The 19,448-nt window shown below is 39.1% G+C and overlaps 1 protein-coding gene across 1 annotated transcript in view; it reads left to right on the top strand.

Moving 5' to 3' along the window:
- The window catches only part of C5 (complement C5), a 115,966-nt gene that overhangs the window by 16,626 nt on the left and 79,892 nt on the right, over window positions 1-19,448 (top strand). The window contains exons 9-14 of the mRNA XM_056812030.1: window positions 1,295-1,421; window positions 3,015-3,130; window positions 4,615-4,800; window positions 15,242-15,445; window positions 17,160-17,369; window positions 17,509-17,661. Coding sequence (XP_056668008.1) covers window positions 1,295-1,421; window positions 3,015-3,130; window positions 4,615-4,800; window positions 15,242-15,445; window positions 17,160-17,369; window positions 17,509-17,661 — 996 coding nt within the window. The remainder of the gene's footprint in view (window positions 1-1,294; window positions 1,422-3,014; window positions 3,131-4,614; window positions 4,801-15,241; window positions 15,446-17,159; window positions 17,370-17,508; window positions 17,662-19,448) is intronic.

Below are 19,448 nucleotides of genomic sequence, written 5' to 3'. Positions count from 1 at the left end.
CAATCCATATGTAAGAAAAAAAAAAGTAGATGAAGGAGGCCTATTGTGGTACTAAAATGTGCAGATGGATTGGTTACATATTGATTTAATGTACCAAATCACACATTTTGGAGGGTCAGGACCAGAAATGATAGGAAGAAGAAAGCAAGCTAGATTGCATTTTAGGAGTGTGTAGCACTCTTAAAGTTCCCAAGATGCTCCCTGAAATAAAACCCAATCTATTTAGCACTAATATGCTTCTGGGAATGCTCTATCACTACAAAATATGAAGAAACATAAGATCCAAAGAATCTAAATTATTAATTATACATAGAAGAGTAGAGAGTCTTACAGTGCTCATAAATTGGCTATAGAATATGGCAATGGAGAAGGAACTGAAGATTTGTTAACAAGAAGTCATTTAAAACATGTTCCTTGGGAAAAATTTTATTGGAAAAGGAAAGGGACCTCATAAGAAGTGAAGGATGACAGATGGACAGTTTGTTTGTCAAACTCAGTGCCTATGGAAGGGTAAAAGATAAAAAGGAAGGGATCTAGTGCAGTGGATAGGTATCCTTATGAAGAACTTATGAAATAAGAGAGACAAGGACTGACTACAAGCTACATCAGTGAGTTGAGATCACATGTCCATGGAACCATTGATGTATTCTGATCATTTATATTTTTTTAAAAAAGTCCTTACATTTGAGTGTTGATACATTTAATACTAAAACCGTGCTATGGACTTATAAATTATGTGTTCAATTTTCCACTACATTTTGCTAATATACACTTGACCAGTACTTAAAAAAGAACTTTTTAATTTCCTGACATTAGCCTCACTTCATAGGTTTCTTAAATTTACTTGAGTGGCCCCTCAGATCCATTTGATTTTCTCAAAGGCAATATGCCCTGGCTTTTGGCACACTGTCACTTGGTGGAGAGTGGTCACTGAGTTTTAGATTCATATTACAAATAGAAAACAGCAGTTTTGAGGCATCAATGCCAGTTGGGGGTCTTTCTAAGCAACAAAGGAAATTAATGTGAGCCTGCATAAAAGCTTTATGTGTGGTAAAAAGGTAGTATGTGGGCAAAGCTGAGTATTACATGAAATCTCAAAGCATACCTGCCACATAGAACTAGGGCAGTATTCCTCTGAGTGTTCATGCTTACCTTTATTACTGTGCTACATATGACTGCTAATATTGATAAGGGCTGATGACAATTTTTTAGGCTACTCAAAATGGACTCCATTTGCCTCTATAACTTCCCATGTAGCAGATTATCTACCTTTTTGGTCTCTTTTGAAAAACAGATGTTAAATGGAATCACAGAATTCACTTTTAACAGTAAAAAGGCAATTGAAGAATTATCATATCAAAGCCTGGAAGAATTAAATAACAAATACCTTCATGTGTCTGTCACAGTCCTGGAGTTAACAGGTAAGAGTCTGATCTTATTTTTAGACCAGATTGAGTGAATATGGTTAAATATTGCTGTATTGTATAAGAGTTGTAAAAAGAATGTCATCAAGGATAAGAATGGCCAGGTAAGGTGAAAAGTTTCATATGAACTCAGAGTAAGATTTTACAGAAAGGCAGAGATGTGTGTTGCACTGGTACCCAGGAAATAATAACAGACTCATGTGCTAGGTGAAGTCTCTATGTGGGATTTATGGACAAGAATTTCACAGAATGATCAAGAGCATTTGGGCTATGAACTGCTCCTGTGAAGGGAGTGCCTTTCCTGATGGGATTCCAGATACAGAAAAGACTAGTATCTATAAATAAAGTTATAACCATAAATTATATATGCACATATAGTTATATGAATCCAAGAGAAGCAAAAAAAAAATAGTAACAGATGCTATACTTCTATTATTATTTTATATTCTAAAGTTCAGGAAGAAGGTGACAGGGTTAGAAGCTGGAAAGGGACTTTAGAGATGATCTAGTTCTGTGTTGGCAAACCTATGGCATACATACCAGAGTATGCCAGAGGGAGCTCCTCCCTTCCTCTTCTCCATACGCACCTGAGGACATTTCTCATTTCACCCATCCCTCTGCCTAGCAGCCCAATGGGTGAGCTTCCTCTCACCCCTATTTGGGGTAAGGTGTGTGGTTCACATGTGGTGTGAGTATTGCAGTTTCAGCACTCAGTCTCCAATGTCTCTAAAAGGTTCGCCATCACTTAGCTAGTTTATTCCTTTATTTAGGCAGATAAAGATACTGAAGCTCAGAAAAGAGGAACTTCTAAGTCCAAAATCATTTACATAGTAAGTAGCAAAACCTAGATTCTAACACAGGTCATCTGACTCTACATCCATTGCTCTTCACATGACACTGCTCCATGACCTCTCCAAAGAGACATAGCTAGTTGAGGTAGAGCTGTGTTCCAGAAACAACTGTAGCAAAGTAGGATTTAATAGGGTTAGTGATGCATTTACATAGTACACAATGCCTACCATACAATAAGCAATTGGTTATAAGCTTTCTCTGTAGTTTACAATTGGGTTTTGGAAAATAGAATTTCTGCATCTTTGAATATGAGAGAATTTAATTCAATCTCCAAAGATTCTTCCAGCTGTACTATTCTATCTTTTAACATGTATTCTGGTTAGGTGATGCAGTGGATGGAGTGCTGGGCCTGGAGTCAGGAAGATTTATCTGCCTGAGTTCATCAAATCTTAGACACTTCCTAGCTGTGTGACCCTGAATAAGGCACTTCATCTTGTTTGCCTTAGTTTCCTTCTCTGTAAAATGATCTGGAGAAGAAAGTGGTAAACCATTTCAATATCTCTGCCAAGAAAATCCTAAGTAGGGCTATGAAGAGTGAGACACAACTGAAAAATGAACAACAAGAAATTGGTCTTCTGTCTGGGCTCATCGCTATTTCTGCCTCCCCTAACACTTTTATGTAGATGACTTTTGGGGGGAGTTAACCAGAAAAATGGGAGATATAAGACAATAACGAGTAGGAATGATGGGATCTAATGAGTTGCTGGTTTTTAAAATAAATACTTAATTGATTATTAGGTGGATTTTATGAAGAAGCAGAAATCCCTGGGATTAAATATGTCCTGTCTCCATACCAACTGAATTTGGTTGCTACTCCTCTTTTCTTGAAGCCCGGGATACCATTTCCCATCAAGGTGAAATGATTTTTTTTTTAAATACAGGCAATTACTTCTACCATGGTATACAAGGTAGTGGCGGTTGGGGAAGGGGTTAGGAAACATAGAGTAAGAATCTAAAGAAAAAAAGACTTTATTCTGAGTTCTCTCTCTCTCTCTCCTGTTTCTCTCTTCCTCTTTCTCTCTCGTCCCTTCTTTCTCTCCCTCCTTTCTCTCTTCCCTCTCTCTCTTCTTTTCTCTCTTTCTCTATACACACACACACACACACACACACACACACACACCTTCTGCTGGGGTGCTACCATTAGTTCTGTGTTCTCTAGAACAGGGAAGAAGGGAAGAAGCATTTCTTATAGGGATGAGAAAACTCTGGCCCAGGTCCAGTTCCTGAGGCATTTGCTGAGAAACAGCATCAGATATGCTGGCAGTTACAAACATTCAATATTCTGATAAAGTCTTTAGCAATAAATTCCTATAAAACCATTAAGGCAGAAATCCTTTCTTCTCACACTTCTTTCTGAGTGTGTTTTTAAGGGTGCTTCTTTCCCTGAAAGTGTCTCTCCATACATTTATAGATGAGTGAGTTTCTCTCAGGTGTCTGTCTGTTCCTCTGAGTGTCCGTCCCTCCTTTTAGTTTCTTCTATGCCTTGCTACTTGTCTCTCTCTCCATGTCTGCCTCTCTCTGTCTTTGCCTTTCTCTTTTCCTTTCTCTCTGGATGCCTGTCTTCCAGGATTTCTATCTATCTCTCCTGCCACCCCTGCTTTTGTCCCTTCCCTTTGAATGACCAGGATATAGAGCTGGCATTTTTATGAATTGAATTGAGTTTATTAGCTATAATGTTGTAAGTGAGCAACGTGGCTAGAACTCTGGGTCTGGAGTCATGAAAGCTCAAGTTCAATCATGGCCTCAGACACTATCTATGTGTGACTCTTGGGTTCTAATCCTGGCTCTGCCACTTACTTGGTTTGGGACTTTAAACAATTTATTTTATACCTTTTCATGTTTCATCTTTCTAATCTGTAAAAGGCAGGGAGGTTAGACTAGATGGTCCCTAAATTTCCTTCCAGCCCTGCCATACTATGAAATACTATTGGGGTAGTTGGGTTGTTTAATGGATAGAGTGCTAGAGCTGGAGATGGGAGGTCCTGGGTTCCAATTAGACCTCAGACACTTCCCAGCTTTGTGACCCTGAGCAAGTCACTTAATCCCAATTGTTCTTCTGCATTGGAACCAATCCACGGTATTGATTCTAAGACCAAAAAATAAGGGTTTAGAAAAAGAATACTATTATGAATGCCTTTGACCCCAAGACAGAGGAGCTATTTAAGAAGAATTAATTAAATTCTTTTGCTGGAAGTTGAGGACCCTTCTACTAAATAAAATGGTGAGCATGTTGTTCTCTGAAATAGGAAGACAGCTAAATGGTTAAAGAATTAAGGGCTTTACATGCTTTAAAAGAAATTATTAAATTCAACTGAATTTGGGCCTTTCTGGCACACAGGTTCAGGTGAAGGATTCGCTTGACCAATTTGTAGGAGGGGTTCCGATAACCCTGAATGCAAAAGCAATTAAAGAAAATGAGAAAGAGACCCAAATAGAGCCCCAGAAAAGTACCACCAATCAAAATAATGGAGTCGCTTTGTTTGTGATTAATCTTTCATCTGATGTGACAGCGCTGGAGTTTAACGTGAGTAGAATTCTCCTAACGGTTGTGCTTTCTAGGACAGTATGTACTTTCTGACTGTGTGTTTTGGCTGGTGTGCAAAACAGATGGGAAATTTTTATACATGAGGCAAGTGAACAGCTCTGCAATTGTACATGAAACATGTGGGAATGGGAGCCACAGCTTAGCTGGCTGAACAAACTTTAAGGGGTATAAATTCATCGAATGTACTTGGTAAATTATTGCTCCTCTTGTTACTTCCTATTCTTATGTCTTAGAAGAAATTTGATGAAATGGTGCCTATGAAAGGTGGACTTTTAAATTCTAACATATCATAATTCTGAGTTGCAGACTCTTCTTTCCATTAGTTGGCTTTTACCTTGATGGAGTGAGGGAGAGAGAAAGTCTGAAGACTTTGCCCTCCCTCCCCCCCCCTCCTCTCTGTCTCTTTCTCAATACCATCAACTATTTTTCATTTGCGGTTGGTCAAGATGATTATCATCTTCATCAGCAAATCACAACAGTTACATTTCCAGATGAAAAGAAACTATCATCAGAATAGGGGCTGGCAATCTACAGAGCATCAAACAAATAGTTTGCAGTCAGTTCATATTTTCTTTCTTTTGAGAAATACTGCCACTACCCACCTTTCCCCTGAAAACAGGAGGATTCTGGAGTTTGCTCCAGCTAGCTTGTAAAAGCTGATTGTTGGGGCAGCTGAGCAGCTCAGTAAATATTGAGTCAGGCCTAGAGCCAGGAGGTCCTGGGTTCAAATCTGGTCTTAGATGCTTCATAGTTGTGTGAACCTGGGCAGGTCATATAATCCCAATTCTTAGACTTTACTGCTCTTCTGCTTTGGAACCAATACTCAGTATTGATTCTAAGAGAGAAGGTAAGATATTTTTTTCAAAAAATTGTTACATTTTCAGTGAGAGCATTTAAATTAGGGCTTGTCTTACTGTTTTGTTGATTGTTTAGACTTAGGGAAGTGGTAGAGAAAATATTAATAGTACGGAATAAACTTAAAAGTGTGTTACAGGTATTTGACATGGTCAAGTCTACAGATAAAATGTTTACAAAGTGCTGTGCAAACTTTAAAGCACTATTTAATTAGCAGATATTATTATTATTATTATCCTCATCCAGACAAATGTTCATCTATTGACTCTCCTGTACTGCATGAGGTTTGGTAAATGGGCATGAACTCATTTCCCATGCCAGTTCTGAATGGCCATAGGATCATAAAGTTATAGATTTAGAGGAACATTAAAAAATCTAAAGATCCTTTAAGCTAAGAGTTCTTAATTGTTCATATGTTTTGGACCACTTTGACATTTTGGTGAAGCTTATGGACCCCTTCTTAGAATAGTCTTTTTAAATGTATGAAAGATAACCAATTATATTTTAATATAGTAATTAAAATATTTTTTTAAAACTCGGAAGCTTACACATCTCAGGCTAAGAACCACTGATCTAGTCCCCCATGCTCATTTTATGGATGAGGCCCAGGGAGGTTAAATGACAAGGCTTGAGTCCCAAGGCTAAATAAATAATAAAGCCAGTAGTCCAATTCACATAGATCCTCTAACTCCTTCCTACGCAATAGTAGAACAAGGGTCTCCAGTTTAGAATCAGAGGACTATGGACTGGGAATCAGAACAAACAAACCTTTGAAGTCATCAAATCCAACTCTTTCATTTTCAAGATATATACTGCACAGGCAGCTGGGTTGCTCAGTGGATAGAGCACAGGGCCTGGAGTCAGGAAGTTTTGAGTTCAAATGTGGTCTCAGACACTAGCTTTGTAACCCTGGGCAAGTCACAATTCTATTTACCTCAGTTCCTCATCTGTAAAATGGGGACACACTGGAGAAGGAAAGGGCAAACCACTCCAGTTTCTTTGAGAAGAAAATTCCATGGGGACATGTAGTCAGACACACCTGAACAACAACACCTACCTGATGCATAGTGGTTAAAAAAACTTACCCAGATTCACACAGCTGATATCTGTGGAAAGGTTTGAACTTAGTTCTTCCTGACCACAAGTCTAGCACTCCATCAATTCTGTCATAATACACTACATTTGATAGTTTGCCTTTATTCTAGGAGTTCCCTCTCTTTCACTTCACTTGCCTTGAATTTCTTGGGCCTCTCCTTGCATTATTCCCCACCCCTACCCCAACCCCAGTAGTTTTTGTAAAGTTAAGTAATATTACAATTTGCCCAGCTGTTAAAACAATGAAACACTGTTATTTCTTCTTCCTTTTTCATATGAGGTGTTGTGACATCTAAAAATGAAGGCAGATATAGATACTTGGATTAAAAAAAAGATGCATTGGTAGAAAACATTAATATTATAGTCTTTTCCCCTTCTTTGCTTTTTTCAAATAACAAGTATTTTTAATTACTTTGTCCTTCCTATTATTCCCCCTTGACTCCATATGGAGCAAAAAAAAAAATCTATGCAGTCCAGCCAAACAAATGACCATGTTAATCATATCCAAAAAGGCCTTGTTTTTTCTGCATTTTAACTTTATCATCTCTCAGTCAGGAAATGACTATGTTTCACCTCCATTCTTTTTAAAAATATAATATTTTTCCCTAATTACATATAATAACATTTTTAAACATGTTTCCCAAAATTTTGACATTTAAATTCTTTCCCTCATTCCCTTTTCTTCTTGAGATGGTAAATCTAGTTTATATACATGTGTGATTATCAAAACACATTTCTATATTGGTCATGTTGTGAAAGAAGATTCATAAAACAAAAATCAAAACACACACACAAAGTGAATAATAGTGTGCTTCAATCTGCATTCAGGCTCCTTCAATTCTTTTTCTAGAGATGGATCACATTTCTTATCACAAATCTTTCAGAATTGTCTTGGATCTTCGCATTGCTGAGAATAGTCAAATCTTCCTCAATTGATCATAGTAAAATACAGTTGTTACTGTGCATAATGTTTTCCTATTCACTTCACTTTGAATCAGTTCATTTAGGGCTTCCAGGATTTTCTGAAATCATCCTGTTCATCATTTCATGCACAATAGCAATGCATCAAAATCTTATACCACAACTTGTTCAGCCTTTCCCCAATTAATAGGCATCCCCTCAGTTTCCAATTCTTTGTTACCACAAAAAGAGCTGCTGTAAATATTTTGGTGCAAACAGATCCTTTTCCCTTTTTAAAAATCTCTTTGGGATACTGACCTAGTAGTGGCATTGATGGATCAAAGGGTCTGCACAGTTTTATACCCCTTTGGGCATTGTTCCAAATTGTTCTCCAGAGTGGTTGGTCACAACTCAGCCAACAATACATTAGTGTCCCAATTTTCCCACATCCCTCCAACATTTATCATTTTCTTTCCTGATTCATGGTAACCAAATTGATAGGTGTGAGGTGGCACCTCAGAATTGGTTTAGTTTGCATTTTTCTAATCAATAGTGATTTGGAATCTTTTTTCATGTGACTATAGAAAGCTTTAATTTCTTCATCTGGAAACTGTTTATTCATATCCTTTGACTATTTATCAACTGGGGAATAACTTGTATTCTTATAGATTTGACTTAGTTCTCTATATATTTGAGAAATGGGGCCTTTATCAGAGAAACTTGCTATAAATTGGTTGCATTCATTTTGTTTATACAAAACCTTTTAAATTTAATAGAATTAACATTCTTCTTTCTTTCCATCCAGATGTATATATATATATGTACATATATATATATATATATATAAAACAGACTATCAATAGTCTTTGCTCTCTCTCTAAATAATCTAGGTCTATATATATAGACCTATATCTATTTAGATTTATATCTGTTATCAATTATCAACATTCCTCTATATATCTAGATCTGTATGCAGAGAGAAATATTGATCTATAGATAGGGATGTTGATAATTTACATGGATTGATCTTCTGCAACTTAGTTGAAATTATTTCAATTAATTAATTTTTAAAAATAACCCTAACCTTCTGTCTTAGAATCAATACTGTGTTGGTTCCAAGGCAGAATAATGGTAAGTGATAGGCAATGAGAAATAAGTTACTGCCCAGGGTGACACAGCTAGGAAGTGTCTAAGGTCAGATGTGAACCTAGGATCTCCCATCTCTAGGTGTGGTTCTCAATCCACTGAGCCTACCCCTTATTTCAATTAATTTTTGGTTGACTCTCTAAGTTTCTCTAACTACATCATCATACCATCTATAAAAAGTTATACTTTTATAACCTTATACCTCCAAATTTCTTTTTCTTGTTTTATTCCTATGGTTAGCATTTCCAGTAGTATTTCCACATTTAATAGTGGAGGTGATAATGGTCATTCTTGCTTTCCTCCTAATCTTATTGGAAAGGTCTTTCCCTAATATCCCACTACATATAATGTTTGCTCTGGAATTTTGAGAAATATTATTTACTACACTGAGGAAAGATCCATTTATTTCCATGATTTCTAGAATTTTAATTTCTAGTTTTAATAGAAACAAGTATTGGGTATGTCCAATGCCTTTTCAGTATCAATAAAATTTTTGGTTTTTATTATTTACATTATTAACATGGTTTATTATATTTCTAGTCTTCCTTAGAATTCGTTGCATAAAACCAACCTAATTTGAATGTATGAACTTTCTAATTTATTATTTTAGCCTACTTGTGAATTTTATTTAAAATGTTATTAGAACATTTATTGCTTCTTGTTGCTAAATTTAATTATTACTTGTTAATATTTTATTGAAAAATTTTACATCAGTATTCATTTTCCCCTAATTTGCCTCTCCCTAGTTTAGTGATTAGACCATATTTATATCAAAGAAATGGATTGTGTAAGGATATTATTGAAATTGTATCTGTATTTGTATAGTATCTTCTTATTTGTTGGTAAAAAAGCCAGTTGATTATTTCCAGATCTATGTTGTCAATGACAGAAAGATTCAATATGAGGGCAGGACCCTGCTTTATAACAAATTTAGCTATCACATCAGCTGGGTGATTTTCCCTCACTACAAAATTATCACTCTGCATGTGGGTCTTTCAGTGAACTACTGCATGCTCTTTAGGAAGTTGTAAAGCTTGCAGCAATTCATGGATAATCTGTGCATTAGCCACTGTTCTACCACTAGATGTTAGGAAGCCATACTGAAACCATAAGGAACTGATGGCATGACAAATTCCAAAAGCAAACTTATAATCTGTGTATATTGTTGCTTTTTGGTCCTTGGCAATCTCACAAGCTGTTTTTAAGGCTATTAATTCAGCTATTTGAGCACTTAGGTTTCTGGGTAGTGAGGCAAACCACAGAATCTCAAACTCATTAACTACAACTGCTCCTATAAACCTTGACCCTTCTCTCATTATAGGATGAACCATCTGTGAACAAGATCAAATCAGGGTTAGTAAGGGGTATGTCTGAGAGATATTCCCAAGGTCTCTCTCCTAGCTGGCTCACCAGATTGTAAGAATAATATTGAAACTGTATCTGTATTTGTATAATATCTTCTTATTTGTTGGAAAAAAAGCCAGTTGATTATCTGTTGAAGGTGATCCTTATTAACTGAAGATGAGCAGTTAGTAGGCTCTTGGGCCTAGTAAATAGACTGATTATAAACAATCTTAGAGACAGATATATAAAATAACCTTTATTTATTAAAACTTTAAAAGGTTTAAAGGGTTGTAGGAAAGGTAAATAGTTTAATAGGAAATATCCCTAATACTAATGTGGTACTGACTTAAAACTATACCAAATTTAAGGGTCCTCACAGGTCCCACTTCTGTCTCATAAACCAGACCTGCACTCATTCCTTATCTCTATTTTACAACCCAATTACTACCTAATAAACCTATTTCTAATACTTTATAAAATAATATATGTCTTAAAAAATACGGTGTCAAGATGTTATTCCTGCAACTGCTATACTGCCAGCCTAGCCAAAAGTTGGTTTGGTTGAGGCAGGAATGGCTACCCACCTGAATAGGCCAAAACCTGTCCTATCTCTGCTTTCTCACAGAGATCAGAGAAAAATATCTTCGTTTCTTCTTTCTGTCAGTCTTTTCACTTCAGCCACTACCAAACAGTCACCCCTCTCTTCCTAAACTGCCAATCTGGTATTCCCAAAGGTTTCACAGGGAATTTGCCAGAGAGCTAAGGGAAAACTGCTTTCTGGACCTTGCTTAGCCCAGAGAGATAGTACAGAATGACAGTTGGAAACATCCAACTCTTATATACACCTGAGAATTCTAGCAGCAGTTTTGACTCTAAGTTCTAAGCTGGGCCTGAGACAGTCTAAAAGGATAACAGGATTCACTCCTGTCACTCACTTATAAAATCCAAATACCTAATTTTACCCCTAATAATTGGAAAGGTGCCTGCTTTTCTTGTTATTGAAAACAGTTTATGTATCCCTAGCACTTAGCCCAGGACCACTTATATAGCAGACACTTAACTAATGCTTATTGACTGACTAGTAGTGGTAGTCTCTCAGTGATCGAGAATGACTATTGTCTTTGTGCAGTTTCATCTACGGTGTACCCTCATGTGGCTTTGGAGTCCAAAGGCTGAGGCGCAGAGTTTGTGGCACATGGGGCCTGGGACGCCAGTTGTTACGGGAGGTACGGTTGTGGCCTGGTGTCGGCGTTCACGCGCAGCGGCAAGACGTCGACGTCGCTCATCTTCAAAGGTGGTGGCAGCATGGTGAATGTGGGTTCGCCAGCTGCTTCTGTCAGAGGCAGCGAGTTCTAGTTGCTTTGGTGTAATGCCAGCCCACTTCAAGTTGGACTTTAGCTGATCCTTGAATCTTTTCTTTGGTCGGCCTTGTTTCCTGAGTCCAGCTGACAGTTCACCATAGAATACCTGTCTTGGTATTCTCTGTGGGTCCATGCGGAGGACGTGTCCAGACCATCGTAGCTGGGTTTTGAGGACCATGACTTCGATGCTGGTGGAGTTGGCTCTGTTGAGGACTTCCTGGTTGGTGATTCGGTCCTGCCATCGGCTCCTCATGATTGACCGGAGAGAGCGTTGGTGGAATTGCTCCAACTGCTTCATGTGCTTCCGGTACAGTGTCCATGTTTCACAACCGTACAGGAGCAAGCTGAGGACCACTGCATTATACACTTTGAGCTTCGTCGCAGTGCTTACACCTTTGTGTTGGAGGACTTTGCAGCACAGCCGCCCAAGTGCCTGGCTGACCTTTTGGATCCTGGCACTAATCTCGTGGTCTAGGGACCCGTCGTTGGCGATGGTGCTGCCCAGGTATTTGAAAGTGTTGATGTTAGAAAGCTGTGTGCTGTTGATTGTAATGCATGGCTGGTTAGTTGGCCTCCCTGGTGCAGGTTGGAACAGCACCTCTGTTTTGCTAAGGCTGATAGTCAGGTCAAACAGTTTTGTTGCAGTGGAAAACCTGTCCACAATGGTTTGGAGATGATTTTCTTGGTGGGCCATGAGACACAGTCATCTGCAAAGAGAGCTTCCAGGATGAGTCTCTCTGTTGTCTTTGTTTTTGCAGTCAGGTGGCGAAGGTCAAATAGTGAGCCATCCAGTCGGTATTTGATGTAGACGCCCAGGTCTAGATCCATCACAGCATGTCGTAATACTTGGGTGAAAAATAGGTTGAATAGTACCAGAGTGAAGACACAGCCTTGTTTCACGCCTTTGGAGATGTTGAAGCGATCGAAAGTCTCTCCACCAGATAGGACTTCCCCTGTCATGTCGACATGAAAGAGCTGGATCAGTTTGACGAATTTTGCTGGGCAACCGAGCTTGCTGAGGATCACCCACAATGCGTCCCTGTTCACTGTGTCGACCGCCTTTGTCAGGTCTATGAAGACAATGTAGAGACTCAGGTTCTGCTCAAGGCATTTTTCCTGCATTTGCCTCACCGTGAAGACCATGTCGATGGTGCTGCGATCTGGTCGGAAGCCACATTGTGATTCAGACAGGTTCTGCTCTGAGACAGATGACAGGAGTCTGTTGAGTATAACACGGGCGAGGATCTTTCTGGCAGTGGAGAGTAGTGAGATGCCTCTGTAGTTGTCACAGGCTGCTCATGAGCATTTGTTCTTGTATAGGGCTACAATGGAGGCATCTCTGAGTTCTGGGGGCATGTCTTCTTCTTCCCATATGCTGGTCAGCACTATGTGGAATGCCTGGAGCGCCTTTCCATTTAAGGCCTTGTATACCTTGGTTGGGATCCCGTCTTTACTGGGTGCCTTGCCTGTACTCATTTGTTTAATGGCTTTTTGGACTTCCTCTATTGAAGGAGGGACGCCAAGTTGTTCAATGGTACGGTTTTGGGGGATCTGGTCAAGGGCGCTTTGGTCGACTGAAGAGGGTCAGTTGAGAAGCTGACTTAAGTGTTCTTTCCACCTGTTGCTGATGCCTTTTTTATCTTTTATGAGAGTGTCACCATCAGAGGATAGCAAGGGAGTGGTGGTGGGTTTTAATGGCCCATAGACAGTCTTGAGGGCACTGAAAAATTGTTTGTAGTTTTTCATATCAGCAAACCGCTGGATTTCTTCTGCCTTTTTTTTCCCACCATCGGTCTTGCATCTTCCTGATCTCACACTGTGCTGTGGCTTGGAGAGACTTGAATCTGTCCTTTTTAGGAGCAGAGTTTGGGTTATTTTGCCACTCCATAAAGGCTTTGTTCTTCTTGCTCAATAGGTCTTCAATAGCAGTGTTGTTCTTGTCGAACCAGTCCTGGTGGTTACGTTGTTTTGGGTCTAGGACTGCCTTTGATGTTTCCTTCACTGCGTCTCTGAACTGGTTCCATTTCTCGGTTGAGCTTCCAGTGAGTGGTCCCTTGGCAGACAGCTTGTCGTGCAGTCAGGATTGGAATGTTTGCAAATAAGATGGATCTCTAAGACGACTCATGTTGTAAAATGCGCGAAATGTCTGGGCGCATTTTGGATGGCAAGGCGCAGTGCGCATTTGAAGAGTCGCTCTAACCAATCGGTGGTCTGTCCAGCATTCAGCTCCTCTCATGGCTCTGGTGATCTTTACATCCTGGATGTCTTGCCGGTGTACAATGATGTAGTCAATGAGATGCCACTGTTTTGATCTTGGGTGCATCCACATTGTTTTATATTTGTTCGCCATTCTGAACACAGTGTTCGTGATGGTGAGTTCGAACTCTGAGCATTTGCTGAGTAGCAGTAGGCCGTTGTTGTTCATTTTGCCCATGCTGTGTTTGCCGAGCACTCCTTTCCATCTTTCATGGTCCTGTCCAACGCGGGTGTTGAAGTCTCCCAGTAGTATCAGCTTGTCATTTGTGGGCACTGAGTGCAGGATGGCACTCAGGTCAGAGTAGAACTGCTCGATGGTCTCCTCTGTGCTGGTCAGTGTAGGGGCATATGCGCTGATGATTGTGGCATACCAGTCTTTGCTGAGAGGCAAACGGATCTTCATGAGCCTCTCGCTGATGCCCACAGGCAAGTCTGGCAGCTGTTTGAGCAAACTGGTCTTGATGGCCAGGCCAACACTGTGGATTCTGTCTTCATTTGAGGCTCTGCCTTTCCAGAAGAAGGTGTATCCAGTGGTGGGTTCACTGAGTGATCCCTCTTCTGGTAAGCGTGTTTCGCTTAAGGCTGCGATGTCAATGTTATATTGCGCCAGTTCTTTATCGATTAGAGCTGTTCTTCTCTCAGGTCTTGGGGTATTCTCTCTATCAAGTAATGTCCTGATGTTCCATGCTCCTAGTAGAAGTTTCTTTGTATTTTTTATTTGATTTCGACCTCTTAAAGGGATGACCCGCCAGCCGCAGTGTGCTGACTGGGTGGTTGTAGGGCAGGCAATGTTTGGGACACCTTTTCTAGTCCCCTCCCTTGATTAGGGTGAGCAGTGCTGTCCTCCACTCCAAAACACTCCACAGTGCTTTGCTGCGTCGCCATCTCAGCCGTTGAACCTTCTTATTGGTTTCTTCCGTCTGTTCAGCCGAAGCAGTCTTCACATGCTGGGTGAGCAAAGCCCTGGTTCACCAGGGGTCGACGACGACCCGATTGCTACCCTCACAAGGTTTGGCCGGCCTGTCGAAGCCATTGCCCGGGGTGTGGCCGCTGCCACATGCTAGCAGCTACTGGGAGTCACAAGTGAGAGCTGTGTGTCAGGTGACTGACTACATTAGAATTAATTGTTCTTTGATTATTTGGTAGAATTCACTTCTTAAGCCACTTTGGTCCTAGACCATTTTTTCCCTTTGGGAGTTTATTTATGGCTTGTTCAAGGTTTTTTTTTGTTTGTTTTGTTGTTGTTGTTACTGGGCTATTTCCATAGTCTCTTTTTTCTTTTGTTAATCTAAGTATTTAAGAGATTTAAGTATGCATTTATTTCTTCTAAAATAGCACTTTTGTTCCTCTTCAATTATTACAAGTTCTCCTTTTTCATTTTTGATATGAAAGATTTGTTTTCCTAACCTCATATTCTTACAACTTTTTGTACCATCCTCACCTCCTTCCCTTCCCTTTATTAGGTCAGGACTGAAGACCTTAATCTTCCAGAAGAAAACCAGGCTGTCAAAGAATATAGAGCAGTAGCATATTCATCCCGCAGCAAAAGTTACCTTTACATTGACTGGACAGAGAACCTCAAACCTTTACATGTGGGAGATTACTTAAGCATTACTGTTAAACCGAGCAGTCCATATATTGACAAGATAGCCTTCTATAATTACTTGGTAAGTAGAGTAAAAGTCTGTTTATATAAACGATACATTTTGCTGTGCTTTGGGCAAATCATTTTAAAAATGGTCAATTACTGGAAATAGCTTGACTAGCTTTTTATCCTGCTTTGTCTGACCTGGACCCAGGACCTCTGTGTGTGTGTGAGAGAGGTTACATCATGTTTTAGGCAATTTGTCAGTGATAATTATTGGCTACTTACTTATAAGCAAACATTTCTCAATCTCAAGAATTTCACTGTTTCAATGATAAGAGTAGCATAAAAGGAATCAATTTACACTTTCACTACAGTAGTTATAATGGTGATTAGTGAAATATAAATCAATGAATATTTATGGAGTATCTAACAAGAATAATATATTATCTAGTTGTTGTTCAGTTGTTTTCAGTCCTGTCTGACTCTTCATGCCCCCATTTGGTGTTGTCTTGATGAAGATACTGGAGCACTTTGCCATTTCCTTCTCCAGCTCATTTTACAGATGAGGAAACTGAAGCAAACAGGGTTAAGTGACTTGCCCAGAGTCACAAAGCCAGTACTTGTGTGAGGCCAGATTTGAATTTAGGAAGATGAGTCTTCCTGCCTCTAGGCCTGGCACTGTATGCATTATACTATCTCTCTGTCCTCTTACATAATATATGCATAGTACTTTAAATTTAACAGAGCAATTTCAGATTTTCTATCTCACTTAAGCTTCAGCAACAAGCCTTTGGGAGTAGTCATAGCAAATAGTATATTCCTGAAGCAGAAGAGGAGACTAGAGTATGGCTGTGAGCTACCATATTCCCATTCCCAGGGAAATTGCTGTCTCCCTATGGAATGAAAGGTTTTCCCCTGGGGAAAGAGATTTCCAGCATCAGGGTGATTGTTATCAGGGAGATTTTATCAGGGAAAGAGGATTCCCTGCCTCTAGAAAGGCTGTTACATAGCTACTTACCCATTTGTACTCTTTTAGAGGCACAGACCTTAAAGCACTGTATAAATGTGAATAACTAGTGAAATCTTCTTATTTTATATACTTGGGATCCCAAAGCCCAGGGAAATCCAGTTATGTGCCCAAAGGAACACAGCAATTTAATATCAGAGCTAGGATCAGAGCCAAGGTCTCCCCAAAGCAGGTCGAGTTTATGCTACCTATTATTTGCAGGGAGCCAACTTGTTTAGTGGATAATCAATTCCCTTTCTGCCCTCAAAGAGTTTACATTTAATGGAGGAACTTGGGGCTCTTACAACATATACATGAGCAGGAATGTGACAAGAGAGGGAATGATGGAGCAATTCAGACAATGTGCTCTCAGGGCATTTGAGGAGAGAGAAAAGTTGCTTTCATATATGTCATCAGGGAGGAAGACAATGTGGAAGAGGTGGCTGCTGAGCTGAGGCTTGAAGGAAAAGGATTCTGAAAGGAGGGGATGAGGAGTAAAGCCAAGGCTGGCCTAGAGGGGGTGGAGGAGGGCAGCCTAGATGAATATGCAGGGACAGAGGGCAAAATATGGAATTCAAGGAATAGTTAGGAGAATATGGACTACTTTAGACAGATATTTAAAAGACAAAGGGAGAGAACCTCAATCCTGTGCATTTATTTAGTCAAAGAATTTTTTGGTCATCTCTATTTTAAAAATAAATGAACAAAGGCTGTTTCCTAACATTTGAACAGTTTCCCGCAAATGGCTTATTCCAAAAGCTCCACCTTTATTTTGTTTCTCTCTTAGGTTTTATCCAAGGGCAAAATAGTTAACTTTGGGACCAGAAAGAAGCTTGAACATTTGTCTTATCAAAGTCTAAACATTCCAATAACTCAGGATATGATTCCTTCGGCCCGACTTCTAGTCTATTACCTTGTGACAGGAGAAAACCAGGCAGAATTAGTAGCTGATTCAGTCTGGTTAGATGTGGAAGAAAAATGTGGCAATAACCTTCAGGTAAGTGATCTCTCAAAGTCTGTTTCCTTCAGAAGTCAGCTCTCCACCCAAATGGCCAGTCTGTGTGTATGGATGTGGTTCTCACCAATAGATGTGGCCTCTTATGGATAATCTTTTCTTGTTTCCAATTACCTTTCAGGTTCAGCTGTCAAATGAAAATGCATATACTCCTGGAGAAATCATCTCTCTGAATTTGGTAACCCAATATAATTCCTGGGTTGCTTTGTCTGCTATGGATGCAGCTATCTATGGAATCAAAGGAAAACCCAAGAAACTCATGGATATGAAAAGAGTAAAGTATCATACTGCATCATTCATGAGTTGTAGAGGAGCTTAAGACTGTGTTTCAGAAATAAAATAATAATTCTTCTTAATTAACAGTATTAATTAAATGACTACTAATTAATAATTATTAATAACTAATGATAGAGTTTATATATTACTTTAAGGTTTGTGAAGCACTTTACAAATATTCTCATATTATCTCACTTTATCCTTATAATAACCTGGGGAGGTAGGCTTTATTATTATCCTCATTTTATAGAAGAAGAAACTGAGGCTGAGAGAAGTTACGTGACTTGCCCAGAGGTACAGAAATAGTAAGTATCTGAGGTCAGATTTGAACTTAGGTCTTCCTGACTCCAGGTCCAGTGTTTGAATCACTGTGCCACTCCTTTTGGAGTCCTCAAGATCACATCATATAGTTAGAAGGAACCTGAGTCATCTGCTGTGTGCAGGAATCTGCCCAACAAACTTTCTCAAGAATTAAGGAAAGGGTAGGGAATGAGGAATGGAAGGGGATATTCTTTTTTTAAAACAATTGAATCAATATTTATAAAGCACCTACTATGTGCCAACTACTGTGTCAAATCAGGTTCAAATCTCACTTTCGAAATACCTGTGTGATTTAGGGTCAATCACCCTTAGCTATAAAATGAAGAGAATGGGCCAGAACAGGAGATTCTTTATCTCAGTTGAAGCCCAATAAATTCTCATCCATCTGAGGAGTTATTATTTAATGAAAAGTGCTATATCTGGCAATTTTTTGAGGAAAGAAGAAAGAATTGCAGCTCTTACGAAAATAAAGGCATTTTGAGAGCAAAGACCTGAGAACAAAGGATATTTGTGGGCAAAAATTAAAAGGACATTTAAAGAGACCTGACAGCAAAGTGAGACTAAAGTATAGTCATATCCAATGTAGTTGGCAACATTAATAGTTTCAAATATTTTAAGTAGATTTATTTGTCCTGAGAAATCCTGCTTATATTTTAGCATTGATTAAATTAACTCAAAATTCTATTTTTTGTGAACTATGTTGACACACAGCTCTTCTCAGGACAATTTATGCTGAAAGAACTAAAATGCCTTTTTACCTGAAAAGAAACTCAGAATAATAATTATCCAGGAAATTGAATAATATCATTCAATTATGCTAATTCCTATTGATTTCAAGGATTTTACAATATTTTTCTTTGCTCTGTTTAAGTAAATCATCTGTTAGACTAAGTAAGGCCTTTATTAATTCTAACTTTTAAAACAAATATAATTATTTTATTATTTCCCTAGCTCAAAGTATAAATCAGAAAATTATAACAGACAAGACTGTTATTAGACTGGGGGGAGGGGGTTGCATCAATCTGAAAGGTGATTCAGTATTGGAATGGAGTGGGGCAGCTGGGTAGCTGGGTAGCTCAGTGAGTTGAGAGCCAGTCCTAGAGATGGGAGGTCCTGGGTTCAAATCCAGCCTCAGATACTTCCTAGCTATGTGACCCTGGACAAGTCATTTAACCCCCATTGCCTAGTCCTTACTACACTCTTCTGCTTTGGAACCAATACATAGTATTGATTCTAAGGGGGAAGGTAGAAGGGTTTAAAAAAATTGGAATGGGAAATAGAGAAGATTTTGGAATGAAAGTATATTCTGGAAGTTTCTTCTTGGGGGAGGGGCTCTGAACCCATTATTTCATCAGCATGGTGAACACCCAGTATTGAAACTCAGTGTGATGGTGTAAGATAGGCAACTCATATGTAACTTATAGTCCTGGAGAATCACATGGGAAACTGAAAGGTAAAAGGACT

This window comes from Monodelphis domestica, chromosome 1 (genome assembly GCF_027887165.1).
Source record: "Monodelphis domestica isolate mMonDom1 chromosome 1, mMonDom1.pri, whole genome shotgun sequence".
NCBI lineage: Eukaryota > Metazoa > Chordata > Mammalia > Didelphimorphia > Didelphidae > Monodelphis > Monodelphis domestica.
This window is presented reverse-complemented; position numbering and strand designations above follow the sequence as displayed.